Below are 12,909 nucleotides of genomic sequence, written 5' to 3'. Positions count from 1 at the left end.
GGTTATTAATTGTTTTTAGTAATTAATTACAGTAGAAAGTAATACAATTTATTTAAATTTTCTTTTAATTATGATGTTCTTAAGTATGTAATTCGGATTTCATATTTTTTGGAATGATTTGTCTTGTTTGTAAGTTTTTTTTTATGCTAATGCATTGTGGTATTGTCATTTATTAAAGAAAGTGCCTTATAGGAAGTGTCAATGGGTTAACCATTTAGTTCAATTGGTATAATGTATTAAACTGGTTTACAAGAGCTCATAGGTTTGAATCCAAGCCAAGCAAATAAAATAAAAGATAAAACTGAAATTACCATAAGTTTTTTTTTTTTGTATCTCTCTTAATTATTCCAGTATAATTTTCAAATCAGAGGTGTGTTAAAATAGCATTTCAGGTTATATTTTGCTAACCATAATTTGCTGCTCAAGAGACCTTTCATTCAATACCAGAATGCATTAACTGGGCTGGATTATAGCAGCCAAAAGTATATGTGAAATCTTACTTATATACAGCACATGATATCCTGTGCTATAGTGTAAAATGGTAAACTCAAAGAGAATGAAGCTAAGTAGATCTAACAGATGCATAATAAAATAATATTGATTTGTTGCAGATTACAGATAGACCTGATGTAATATTTCTTACACATCTATGATTTGAAATTTATAGTAAATTAATTAAGAGACTTATCCCACCTTGATTGGTAGCTCATGCATTTTATATCAAAATATACCAAATATAATAATAATAAAATATAATAGGTGTAACAACAATTCTATTTGGAACAATTTTATTACTATGCTATGTATTGTTGGCTGAAGTAACCATTAAATGTTTTAAGCAATGAATCATGTTAGTTGAAGATTGTCATATGGAAGATTGGATGTTTTTTAATTAAAATTTTAAATTCCTAAAAACAATAGAAAGTTTTGTTATTTTTATTTTTTGCCTAGTGTGGAGATATTAACAAATGAAAACAATGACTTCAAAAAGAAAGTTGAATCTTTAGAGAATATAAATAAGTAAGTATGTACCAAGGTAAAAGAAATGATGATTTGTAAAATATCTTTGTATATATGATAAAGTATGACTCATAAAAATGAACTACAAACTATTTCTAAAATAAAATAATGCAATAAAATGCAATTCAAGTTACATTAAATGGTTTACCTCATTTTCATGTTACTGTACTATTGGTATTTTATGTAATAGTCTTTACTGTCACCAGATTACAGCATTATCAGTAGTTTATATTAATTTATTCTGTGTTTTTAATTATTTTTTTAGCATGATGCCACTTTCTTATCAACTTCTATTCTTCTATTTCAAGTTTACAGCAGAAACATTGCAATGCAAATTTAAAAGTCTAGAAATAGTTTTATGAGTCTAGTGATAGTAATGCTGCATATTTTAAAAACAAAAACTGTAAAATAAAAAGGTAATGCAGGTGTCAGGAAAGATCAGTATGATAATATATATATTTCTTGTTGTATTACAGTATGTACATTTTACTATTTGAAAATATTACTGTGATTTTAATACCAGTAATATTTATATGTTTTAACTCGGGATGTCTTAGAGACAATTCCTTTCGCTTTGACAGCTGATTTTGATATATATTTAAGTTGCAATGTTTTTATGCAGTTTAATGTGCTCATCTATTTTAAGGCTGTTTTCTACATAAATTTAAATATAAAGACCTAAACCTGACACACTTATAAGATATGCAAATATTTATTTAATTGCAAGAGATTAATAAAAAATTATTTTTACGCAGGATATTTGTAAAATATTACATAGATACATGAAGATATAGCCTAATGTCGATTGCTTCTCCATTTGCTCTGCAGCAAAGTTGAGGGGTACTGAAAAAAAAATGAGTTTCTACCCTTTTAATAGATGCTGTGTAGATAACCCATTGTGCAGTCTTGCACTTTAGAAAAAAAAATTAATGTAGAAAAAGCTTTAGATATTTTGAATATGATTTGGATTTTTGAATTTCATAGTTAGAAATAGAAAAAAGATCTATTACTATATCATAATGTTTTTGATTAAAGCTAACAAGTTTCCTGGAAATTTAGTATTTTTCTTTGTGCCACTATAGAATAAAAGTAAATTTCAAAAATCTTTTATTTGTTATGTTTTGTATAATTCCTTATTGTATTATTAATGTGTTGTTGTTTTTTGTGTTAGTTTTAGTGTGTTTTTTTGTTTTTAACAGGTCTCTTCAATCAGAACTCCAAAAGCTGCTGTCACTTCTTGACAGTAGTTGTCTGAAGAAAGATAAAATAGCCACTTCTCATAAAGTTGCAGAGGTAAAAAATTGTTTTAAATATTAATTGGACATTGTTCAGCTTGGGTTTTTATCATTACCTCATGGTAATCATATATTTATCATTCAATGATTGTTGTTTTCATGCAAAGGTACACAATAGCAATTTGCACAAAGCTATTTGTGATATCTTAAGGTAGTTGTGACATTATTACTTCATGGTGATTGTCAGGTTTTTGTATGTATGGGCGAGATTCTTTACAGTAGGTGTCTGTGACTTGTTGCCAGTAAACTTCATCAATAAACAAACAGACCACCGTCCATTTATTTTAAAAATGATATATTAAAACAAGCTAAATGCATATATAAATGTTTGTTACACAGTTGGTTATTACAGTTGTATCCAGAGCTCTGAATAATTGTCTCTTTTTTTCACACAGGTTAGTTCAATTACTTTAGAACACAATTGAGACGACAAGTTATTTCTTCTCTACTCTATTATTACAAAACAATCTGTGATAAGTTCACTTTAAAATAAAAATTGCCTCTGCACGTTCTTTATGGCTAAACTCACAATCACACAGTCTAGATCTATCTAACTATATCTAATTAACTACATTTTGGACATATAAATAATTATAGCCTGACAGAGGCCTAGAACATTCCAGACACTGCAAGATATTATGATGCAATAATACTCCATTAAAACAATGAGAAAACTTAGATGGTTTTAGTGAATGAAACAATAATATAACAATCATCAATTCAAAAGAATTGAACTACACAAAGTATGATTCATAAACAGTTGCATAAACAAATAACTAAAAATAATGAAATTTATCACTTATGCTATATAACTAGCTAAATCATGACTATTGCATTAAACTTAAACAGAAACAGTCATGTATATCTAACAGTGATTGTGATGTCATTACTATGTAGTAGTCAGAATATCTTTACCTCATCATATTTATGACATCATTAACTCATGTATTAATAATATTGATTACCTTATGATATGTTTTCCTCTTAGTAGTCATGGCATTATTACATATAAAATGTGTGATTTGTGATTAATTTTAAAATCTATCACTACTTTTTATCCAACTAAGAGTAAAATATGTATCTACAGTATTGGAAATAATTATGGAAACAATGAGAAAAATGAGTATAAAGGCAATTATTACATGTCAAAATGGACTGCACAAGATTAGAGATACATGTTGATAGTTTACACTGCAATTGGTTCTCATCCAATCATTTGGACTGTGCCAGACCAGTATAAAGAATAGAAAAGTATAGAAAATAATGCAATGCTCAGTAGTAGTAGTAGTAGTGTGATGAAGTGTATGACTCCCAGGGCTGAAAAACTGCATGACAAGTGTGTGTAGAAATCAAGGTAAAGGATGGTCCATACAAAAAATTGCAGTAAGATTCCACATTTCAGTCGGAGCTGTATATGGTACTCTGAAGAGAGTACATGTAATTGACGCTGTTAATATTACTTATGGATCCAGGTACACTGCAGGTCCTTGAGTCACAATTATTCATTCAGTTCATATCAACACCACTATTATCCAACCAACTTGAAGGGTTTCTGTCTCCTGCAGTTCATCAGGATTTGGAATTAGTTCTAGGATTATCTGAGATTGGTTTGTCTGGGGGTAGTGAGGGAGTCGGGCTAGTTATTCAGAGTTTTTATTCCTGGCAGTCGTTGGGCCTATACAGACAGGAGATTGGTGTCCAGTCATCGATCTTCCTTGTCTATATCAATACCTAGATTCATTTTTCAATCTGTGTCGATTTTTTTACCGGGACTGTATATATTCTACTTGGTTGTAGTCTGCTTCTACCTGCAGTTTGCCTTAGCAGTGGAGTCCCACCACTATCGGTGTTTGTGGTGCACAAGGGTCAGGTATTCCAGTTCTGGTACTCCAGTACATATTTATTTACTGGTTTCCCCCAGTTTCCTTAGTCAGGATCATTCTTCGATCTCAAGGGGTTGTTAAGTCGAGACAATAGTACGATTTGGGTTCCTCTACTGCCACCTCGTCCAGAGTTCCATTCTCTTCACGAATGCCTTGCTTCAGGGATGGTGTGCATATTCCAATAGTCAGGAATTCCAGAGTCTATGCACAGACAACGAGTATTCCCTACACAATGTTTTCGTCCTTGCTGTTCAACAGGCAAGGGCTCATGATATTGGCTTCTTAAAGGATAAATTGTCAGAATTCCCATTGACTATTCCCTGACTGTGTCTTATGTTTCTCATCCAGGAGGCAAGTGGTCTAGGGCTCCTTATTTTCGAATTTTGGACCTCCTTTCTTGGGACCACTCCTATCTAATCACCCTTCTAGCTTGCCATGTTCCACGGGTGATGCCTGTGGTAGCAGGTCCATTGTCTCAATCGAAACAGATTCTCCAGACAGAATAAATGTTGGATCACAAGGTTCTGTTGGATTGGCTCTCATTTTACAACTCTAATTGGGGGGTTGGCCTCTTACTGATCACCAAATTACTGACAAGTTGATCTCCATTACTTCATCTTTGGCAGTAGGTGCTTTCCGTCTGGACAGGATTAGCACTCTAAAACCTTCTCTCCACTTTATATTTTACCCAAGGTAAGAAATATGATTTGCTCCAACCCATTGTCTTTCCCATCATCTCGTTGCCTAATATGCAAAATATCATTGTGCTCTGATGATCAATTTTCAAATTGTAGATGATAGTATAGGCTAAGCAATTTTATAATACCCTTTATACCTCATTAACACAATACCATTATGTACATGCTTACTTCTGTTTTTTTAAATAATGTTTTACTTTTACACTTCTGTTTTATGTGGTAGTGGTTTAGCAAAAGATATTGAAAACATTATTTTTTTTCCATTTCAGCCATTAATTGATTCTCCAGTGGAGAGTTTGGATGATACATTAGATTTCTTTGAAAATTATGAAGGTAGGAATATTCAGAATTTATGAATTAAATATTAGAATTAAATCTATATTTTTAAGACATTGAGTAACCAAGGACATTTAAAATGTCATTTATTGAACTGGTTTAAAATAATATTATGCAAAGTTGATGCAATCTCAAATATCTTACATTTAAATTAAAGCCAACTATTAGGAGGTGGTGGGTGAATATACTTTTGTGTGTGGGGTATTTTATGGTTTAAAAAAGCATGTTTTTGTTTGGTCATGGAGACAAAGCTTAGTGCTAAATGTTCAAGGATAAAAACTATCTTAAACTGAAGGAGCTTAGTTTGAAGCTTAGTTTCAAATTTACCAAAAGTACTGCACCCATTATTGCTCTGCATTTCAGAGAAATTCTTAGACCAATAAAGTCTTTTCCACAGACCCACTACGTATGCTATTTTTCTAAATTTTATGATGGTTAATACTTATAAGTAATATGGCTTTTCATATTATATGTAAATTTTATTATTTTTAATGTAATGAATTTCTATCTTTTTGTGTATATTAAAGTTTTCAAATTCTGATAAAATAAGATAATAGAATGGAGCTTAAAAAGTGAATGAATTGGGATAATTTTACACACTTAATGGCTTATTAAGATACAATGCAGAATGTGTATCAAACAAAAAAAATTGTGGTTTAATTCATTACTTCACAAACCAAAGAAGCATTTGGGGATGGCAAAGGACACATTCTTGACATGATTATTAAACACACTGGTTTGAATCATTTATAAATTTAAGTTAATTTTTTCTTCAGGTACAGTCAATTTCATAAATATTAATACTTTAATATCCAAAGTACACATTACAAATGCCTGTACTCTTTAGGTTCTAATTATGCTAAATTGTTTTGTTTTTTAAAAAAAATACTCTTGTGGTTTTAACAATGAGAGTGTGTGCTTGTCAGGTTGTTCCTCAACATTATTTTTTATTTTTACTTTACAGACAAAGCAAGATAGCCATATTTAGGTTGTAAATGAAGATTAGCTGTGAAACAGAACCTTTAAATTTCATGGTAAGTTCCAAGTAGATTCAAAAATTAATGTTCTAAAAACCTGTAATAGGAAATTTTACTTACTTTGCCCAGAAATTAAGAACGAATGTATATCAGAACTGTAAGCTTAAAAGCTATGTATTTGAATAATGTGAGTAATAGCATATTTGTGACTTGAGCTCTGTCTTTGATTTTTATTATTTCCATTTTGTGGTAAACTTGCATACTATTTTACTAATATCTATATAAGATGGGAATTATTAATTTATCATAACTTATGAATTGCAATGGCTGATTTTTAGTGTTGAAAATTAAATCTTGTAGCACAATTGTTCTAATGCATTAGAAAAGATGATTATCAATAAGACATATATCTTGTTCCAGTTGTTTCACAAATTTCTTTATCTTCATGCAGTTTCACTAAACTTTAGCTCTTTCTTTATCCAAACAACTATTACTAGAACTTGTGTTCCACAATGCTTTATGAAAAGATTAATTCTAATACCCTTAAAAAATACAAACAATAGAAGTCATTTTACAGCTCTTTGAGCTCTGTTAAAAGTACAGATTTTATGTTGTTGTTTTTTCCCAATAAATTGCTCCCCCAGTGTCTGCGGACTTGTACTGCTAAAAACTGCTATTATTATTATAGTGAGTAATAGGTGAATATGATTAGATACAAATCTATGTAGGGAAAAGCCTTAAAGTTTAAATAAGCTTTTGACTGATGCTTAGAAAACTTTTCAATTTGAACAATTTTGATATATATTATGTATTATATATCATGTATTTTCAAATTTATGTGGGAAAAGAAATCCTAGCAATAATGTTAATGTGATTTGTTATATGACTTAAAACACATTTATAATTACTCTTTTGTAGGTGAGTTAGGAAGAGTTATAATGAACAAATAAATGGGAAATAAGCAGTAACTGCCTAGTTGAACTTAACACTTGTGGAGATAATCTTGGAGGTCTAATGAACAAAAGTAGCACAGATGGAAAGGATATTAGTTTTTAAAAGACGTCCTGAAGATGAAAAGATGGAAGTCATTTGAAATACTGAGTTACTTTTGTAGATTAGTCCATCAAAACTTTCTCCACAAATATCATGCTGAACAAGGCATTTACTGCCCATTTCACTTTTGTTTGTACAACATTCTTGTTTTCTTACAATATTTGAAAGGTTTTTACTGGTTTTTCTATTAATTGGTCAAACATAAAATAATTAAGGAAAGTATTTATATAAAAATAATACATCTTTTTTTTTAATTATTTTTATTAGAGCACTATATATGTTGCTTATTGTAGTTTCCAGCTAATATTTATGTTTTTGCTCAATTCATTAAGGCACTTTATGAAGTTAATAAAAGGTTTCTTTTAGAGTACATGATATTTATTAGGAATAAAATTTTTGAAATGCTTTCAAGGGTTTTATTGATAAGTAATAAAAATATCAAACTGTTGTGCAAGGACATGGATATTTGTATTACAATGTTGGATATGATTTTAAGTATTATACTAATTGTGTTAACATGACAGGTGTGATGTTGGAAATTGATCCTTTGTGTTCAGTTATCAGAGATGATGTAAAAAGTTGTAGTAATTATGTTAAAATTTGAGATACGTGTCAGAAAATATTTTAATTTGTTAAAATATTGGATATGATGTTAAAAGATAAAATGTTAAGGTAAAAACTGTATTAGTTCTGTTTAAATGGTAGAATATAACACTAAGCATAGCATTTGTATTGAAGTGTCAGATATCCTGTTTAAATATGGTATTTGTTTAAGTTATCAGCTATGGTGTTTAAAATCCGATTCTTATGAACAAAATGTCCAACATGCTCTGATCTGTGTCATGTATTTTGAAAAGTAACAAGTTTTATTCATAAAATGCTTTTTTTTTTTTTAGGATACAGAATGCCCTAGATTTCTGACCACAAGCAGTATATCCATGCAGTTTGTGTCATATTCACTGTTCACTGACTGGTTGAATTTCCATCATTTTGTTATCATCTTACCATAAGCCATAAAAATACTAATAGAATGAATGCAAAACAATAAATATTAATTGAATTTTCATCTTATTATAAAACTGTCAATTGACAGTTTTATTGGTAATAAGAACAAGATTTAACACAATTTTAAAGGATATGGTTTCCTTCTTATTATCATGTCATCACAGTATTTTATAGAATGACTTAACTTCCAGTTCAAAGTATTGTATTTTTGCATTGGTAAGAATTATTTTTTATATCATAATACCAGCTGATGACTTGAAGTTATTAAGGGTCTGATGAAATTTGTTATAAATCACTTTGATTAGAAATTATCATTTTTACTTAATGCTAAATAATTCAACAATGCTTCTTTTCCATCTTTGGTTGGAAGTGCAAATGTTTCTAGTCTAAAAGGATTTAAATTTCATGTATTTGGAAAGGTGCTAATTTCAAACAGAGTAACATGAACATACATAGACTCACAGCTTTTTAAACAGGTTATTTTATAGTGTTCATAGTTCATGAACTCCCACTGTTGATACAATTTTTTCCAAAGTGTCTTTTCATGCTTTCTAATATTAATAATAATCAGTAGGTTACACTCCAAAGATTAAAATGTTTTTGTTTTGCATTTATTTGTTTATAAATGGAGGTAATGAACCACAATCTAAAGATTTTAATAGCTACATACTGTGTGTGTATTTCATAAAGTTGAAAAATCATTCCATTTGTTTAGTGATTAAATCAGTTATTTGTTGTTAAAATTCTTTAGCTGAAATACCTTGAGGGAAAGGATATAAACTAACATGGAAAACAAAGAAATTAAATTTGTTTTTTTAGTAAACAGAATATTCCTCAAGCAAAGTTCAAATATATTGGATATTCGCTATAGTAAAACTAAATGGGCTGTTTCACTTATTGTTTTTCAGTAAATAAGCTTTAAGTTCTTTCTTATCTATTGCAAGTTTACTTTGATCTGGTAGAAAGATATGACAAGCAAACAGTTTTTCAAGTAATTTCCAGGTTAAGTTTTTTTCACTGAAAATTATTTGCCACACAATGAAATAATATTTGCAACAAACAAGTAATCATAAATAAATTTTAAAAAGACTTTCTTCTTTGCTTTAATACAAATAAATGAGCTGATCTTTAAAATAATGTATATGTCTATGTTAAAGTTAAAAATTAGAACTAACTAATTAGTATTCTTGTCATAAGTCCTGGAAAAACATATGCATGAAAATATGATCTTATGTACAGTAACACATTAAAATTATTTTTATAGATTTTTAAAAAGATATATGTTTCTGCTGTGCCTGTTTTATATTTTCATAATAAAGTAAGTTTTTAATAGCTTTACGTAATGAATTTTGTTTCTCAATGAAAATTTTTAAATTGATGTTATAACTTTTTTAAAAACAGATATTTGTTTATTTACTTAATCCAATCTTTTAGTTTTTAATCTTCTGTATATATTTAAATTTTATTTTTTCTCTTCCATTTAACTGAATAGTATTGTTTAACTCAATTATATAAATACTTTATTTCTGATTTTTTTTAGATTAAAGATATTACAGTTGGTAATCTAAATGTGATTAAAACTGCAAATTGGTTTTCTTATGTACATTAAAAAAAATGATCTTGGTATAAGTATGTGGGAAAGGAAAATAAAAGAGAGCTGTTTTTACAACAATGTGATTATGTTGTTTTATAAAATTCTTAATATATTATATTATGTAAAGTAGTTACTCTAGAATATGATTGTGTAACATAAATATTGTTGATATTAGGAAAACTGTGAATGAAGTAATGACTTGTATTAAAATAGAGGACGTATTTTTTACAGTGTTAAAATTATAGACTAGCTTTAAAAACATGATTTGCTGAAGTTGGTTCAAACAAAACGACTTTACTACTTCAGTACCATTAAATGTTAAGAAAAACCCTTACATCTAAGATAATCTTTTACAAGATATTCTTCACTTACTTTGCTATATTGAAATTATTTCGTAGTACTTTTAATTGATATGTAATACATTTCTGCATTTGTGCTACTGAATGATATTTCTAAGTTTAGTTTTTCACATAACTCGTATACATTAGTATTCATATCTAAAATATGAGTTTAAATACAATTTTTATCTTTCTTTCACAGTAGGGTTCAATTTGTCCTTACTTACGAATGGATATGGGAGACATTTGATACTTTACATTCTTTCAACAATCTTTTTTATCACATTTACTGCTTTATATTAACCTGATTGAAATACTTTTAACTGTTCAGTATCAATCTTGTAATGTAGGAAAAAAATTCATTTGACAAGTTGACAACCTAATCACAGTTAACTTGGCTTGTTCAGTATTTTAGTAAGATTTCAGCTGCTATATAAATAAAATTAGTGAACCAAGTTTACTTTATGTTGGACTTTCAAAATTAGTTTAAAAAAAAGGTAAGAAAGAACAATTGCCGTCGTTTCTTCTTATTACCAAAAGGATGGTTATGCAAGAGTGGTGGGACTATGGGTGGTGAGGGTGAGGAAGCATCCCCTGGCTTGACATACAGGGGTGCTGTGCATGTATGTTTTCTGGCCATCATATACAGGAATTTCAGTTTTGTTAAGTGGTTTTTAGTATCTCCACTACAAAAATTATTCCAACATCAATGTGGTTAAGAGCCTAAACTGTCAAACATTCTTTTATAGTTAATCATTTAAAAGCTTTCTTTTTTTTTTGTCAAGATGAAGCTGTGAATTCTTTTACAATTGAATTTATTCCTATGTTGTTATTGCATAAAAGAAATATTTTTACAAAGTTTGTTTAAAAAATATTTTTTTCTGGCATGATAGAGTAAAATACAATTTGAATTAGAATCTTTACTTTATTGTCCCATGGTGCTTTTTTATGTAGAATAAAAGAGATTGATGGAGGTTTACCTATTGTAATTTAGGATATCATAAAGACCTTTTTCATAACAACGAAATTTTATACATTGTACTGAGATGATATTTAATATGAAAAGTGACTTTCATAGAAAAAATACAAGTGTGAATGTATAAGTGTGCCTAGTTTTTGTTCAACTTTTGATGTAAAATTTGGAATTTTTCAAACCCAAGAACACTATTCAATATAATCTAATACAAAATAAAATAAAACAATGGAATAGTGAGAAAAGCCCAAGTTCACATGTTTAGTAGTTTTTGTTATGTTAAAAAAATATTAAATGTTAAGAGATGACAAGTAGAAGAGTTTTTGGACAAAAATCACTTCCAGTGATAAATCCAAATGTAAATTAAAAATTTTAAGAGGTATTTATATAAAACGTTTTATAGGATGACTATTTGTTTAAATAAAAATTATAATGAAAGCAGACAAAATACTCGTTAAAGAGCAAGAGAATACATAAAATAATCCACTATTTTACTTGCTTTGTGCGTCTTAAGGTTTCATTTGAATCTAGTGCGAAAAACTAAACCAAAATAGTTATATTAATAATGATAGTCACGTAAGAAAACAAGTAGACCAATGTATTCATAAGTCCCCATTTTTTTATGTTTGTGGTAAAAGATGAATCATTAAAATTATATGAAATGATTATAGATACTACATAAAATGATTCGTTCCTAAATGTTTAATTTATTTATTTGGTCATTTTTTATAGTTATAAGGTATAAAACACCTAGATTGGGTTTTCCTCTCTTTTTAATACATTTTTATATGTAATGAATGATTTAGACCTGTAGGGTATACTGAATGTTTTTGCACCTTTATCGCAAGGATAAATTGAATCTTAAATAAAACGTTTTCGTAGATTTTCTTTTTGTATCTGAATCGTAAACTTTTCTTGCATAATGAACAAAAAAGAAGTTTGTTGGATTTTACACAAAGAAGCTACTCCAGAGTTATCGAGTGATATACTAGAGGGTAGACAGCTAGTCAACACCAACTGCGAACTCTTGGACTACTCTTTACCAAAGAATAGTAGGATTGACCGTTACATTATAACGCTCCAACGGCTTAAAGAGCGAACATGTTTGGGAGAGGGATTCTATCCCTGCAAGTTGTGAGCCAAGCGCCCTTATCACCAGGCCATGACAGACCAAAAGAAGAAAGACGTTAGTATAAATACACAATGGAAACGTAACAGCACACTGCTTGGTAATAATTAGGCTTAGTACAGTCACGATTGTTTATTTTCGCTAATACGGTTTCGTGATCATAAATGCTTCTTGGTTCCAAGAAAGCCCCGTGATGGGCACAACACAAATAGCCCATGGTGCAGCTTGGCGCTTAACAGAAACAAACAAAACCAAGAAGATTTTAAATTAAAATATGTATTATTTATAGTTAGGTATTATCTTTCACTAAATATTGATAACTAAAACAGTTTCAAATCAAGAATTATTTTCACTGACTTGTAAAATGGAAATAGGTCAGAAGAACCAGAAGAAAAAAAAACACGTAATAAGAAATTCAAACTGGGTATATCCAAATTCACCTTCTCAATTTAGAGACATGTATATCTCAGAATGGTAAAATACTTGAAGTTGATTCTAAAACAACAAAAATTCATATGTAATTCTTAATACATTCGCATGGACTGCATCACAGAAATACAGATTACAAACTAGGCCAAACAAACCTTTAACCCTTCGTTTGCGGCTTG

General features: G+C 29.1%; 1 protein-coding gene across 2 annotated transcripts in view; it reads left to right on the top strand.

Moving 5' to 3' along the window:
* Window positions 1–9,673, top strand: part of LOC106462593 (cyclic AMP response element-binding protein A-like) — a 44,882-nt gene extending 35,209 nt beyond the window's left edge. The window contains exons 8-12 of one of the 2 annotated variants that reach the window (XM_022389894.1): window positions 952–1,020; window positions 2,220–2,313; window positions 5,166–5,229; window positions 6,197–6,266; window positions 8,159–9,673. In XM_022389894.1, coding sequence (XP_022245602.1) covers window positions 952–1,020; window positions 2,220–2,313; window positions 5,166–5,229; window positions 6,197–6,210 — 241 coding nt within the window. In that variant the 3' untranslated portion in view covers window positions 6,211–6,266; window positions 8,159–9,673. The remainder of the gene's footprint in view (window positions 1–951; window positions 1,021–2,219; window positions 2,314–5,165; window positions 5,230–6,196; window positions 6,267–8,158) is intronic. The other variant, XM_013922538.2, reaches the window with a different exon arrangement.
* The last annotated feature ends 3,236 nt before the right edge of the window (window positions 9,674–12,909 follow it).

Source organism: Limulus polyphemus, unplaced genomic scaffold, assembly GCF_000517525.1.
Source record: "Limulus polyphemus unplaced genomic scaffold, Limulus_polyphemus-2.1.2 Scaffold1204, whole genome shotgun sequence".
Classification (NCBI taxonomy): Eukaryota; Metazoa; Arthropoda; class Merostomata; order Xiphosura; family Limulidae; genus Limulus; species Limulus polyphemus.
Note: the sequence above shows the minus strand (reverse complement) of the source record. Positions and strands in the feature narration are given on the sequence as shown.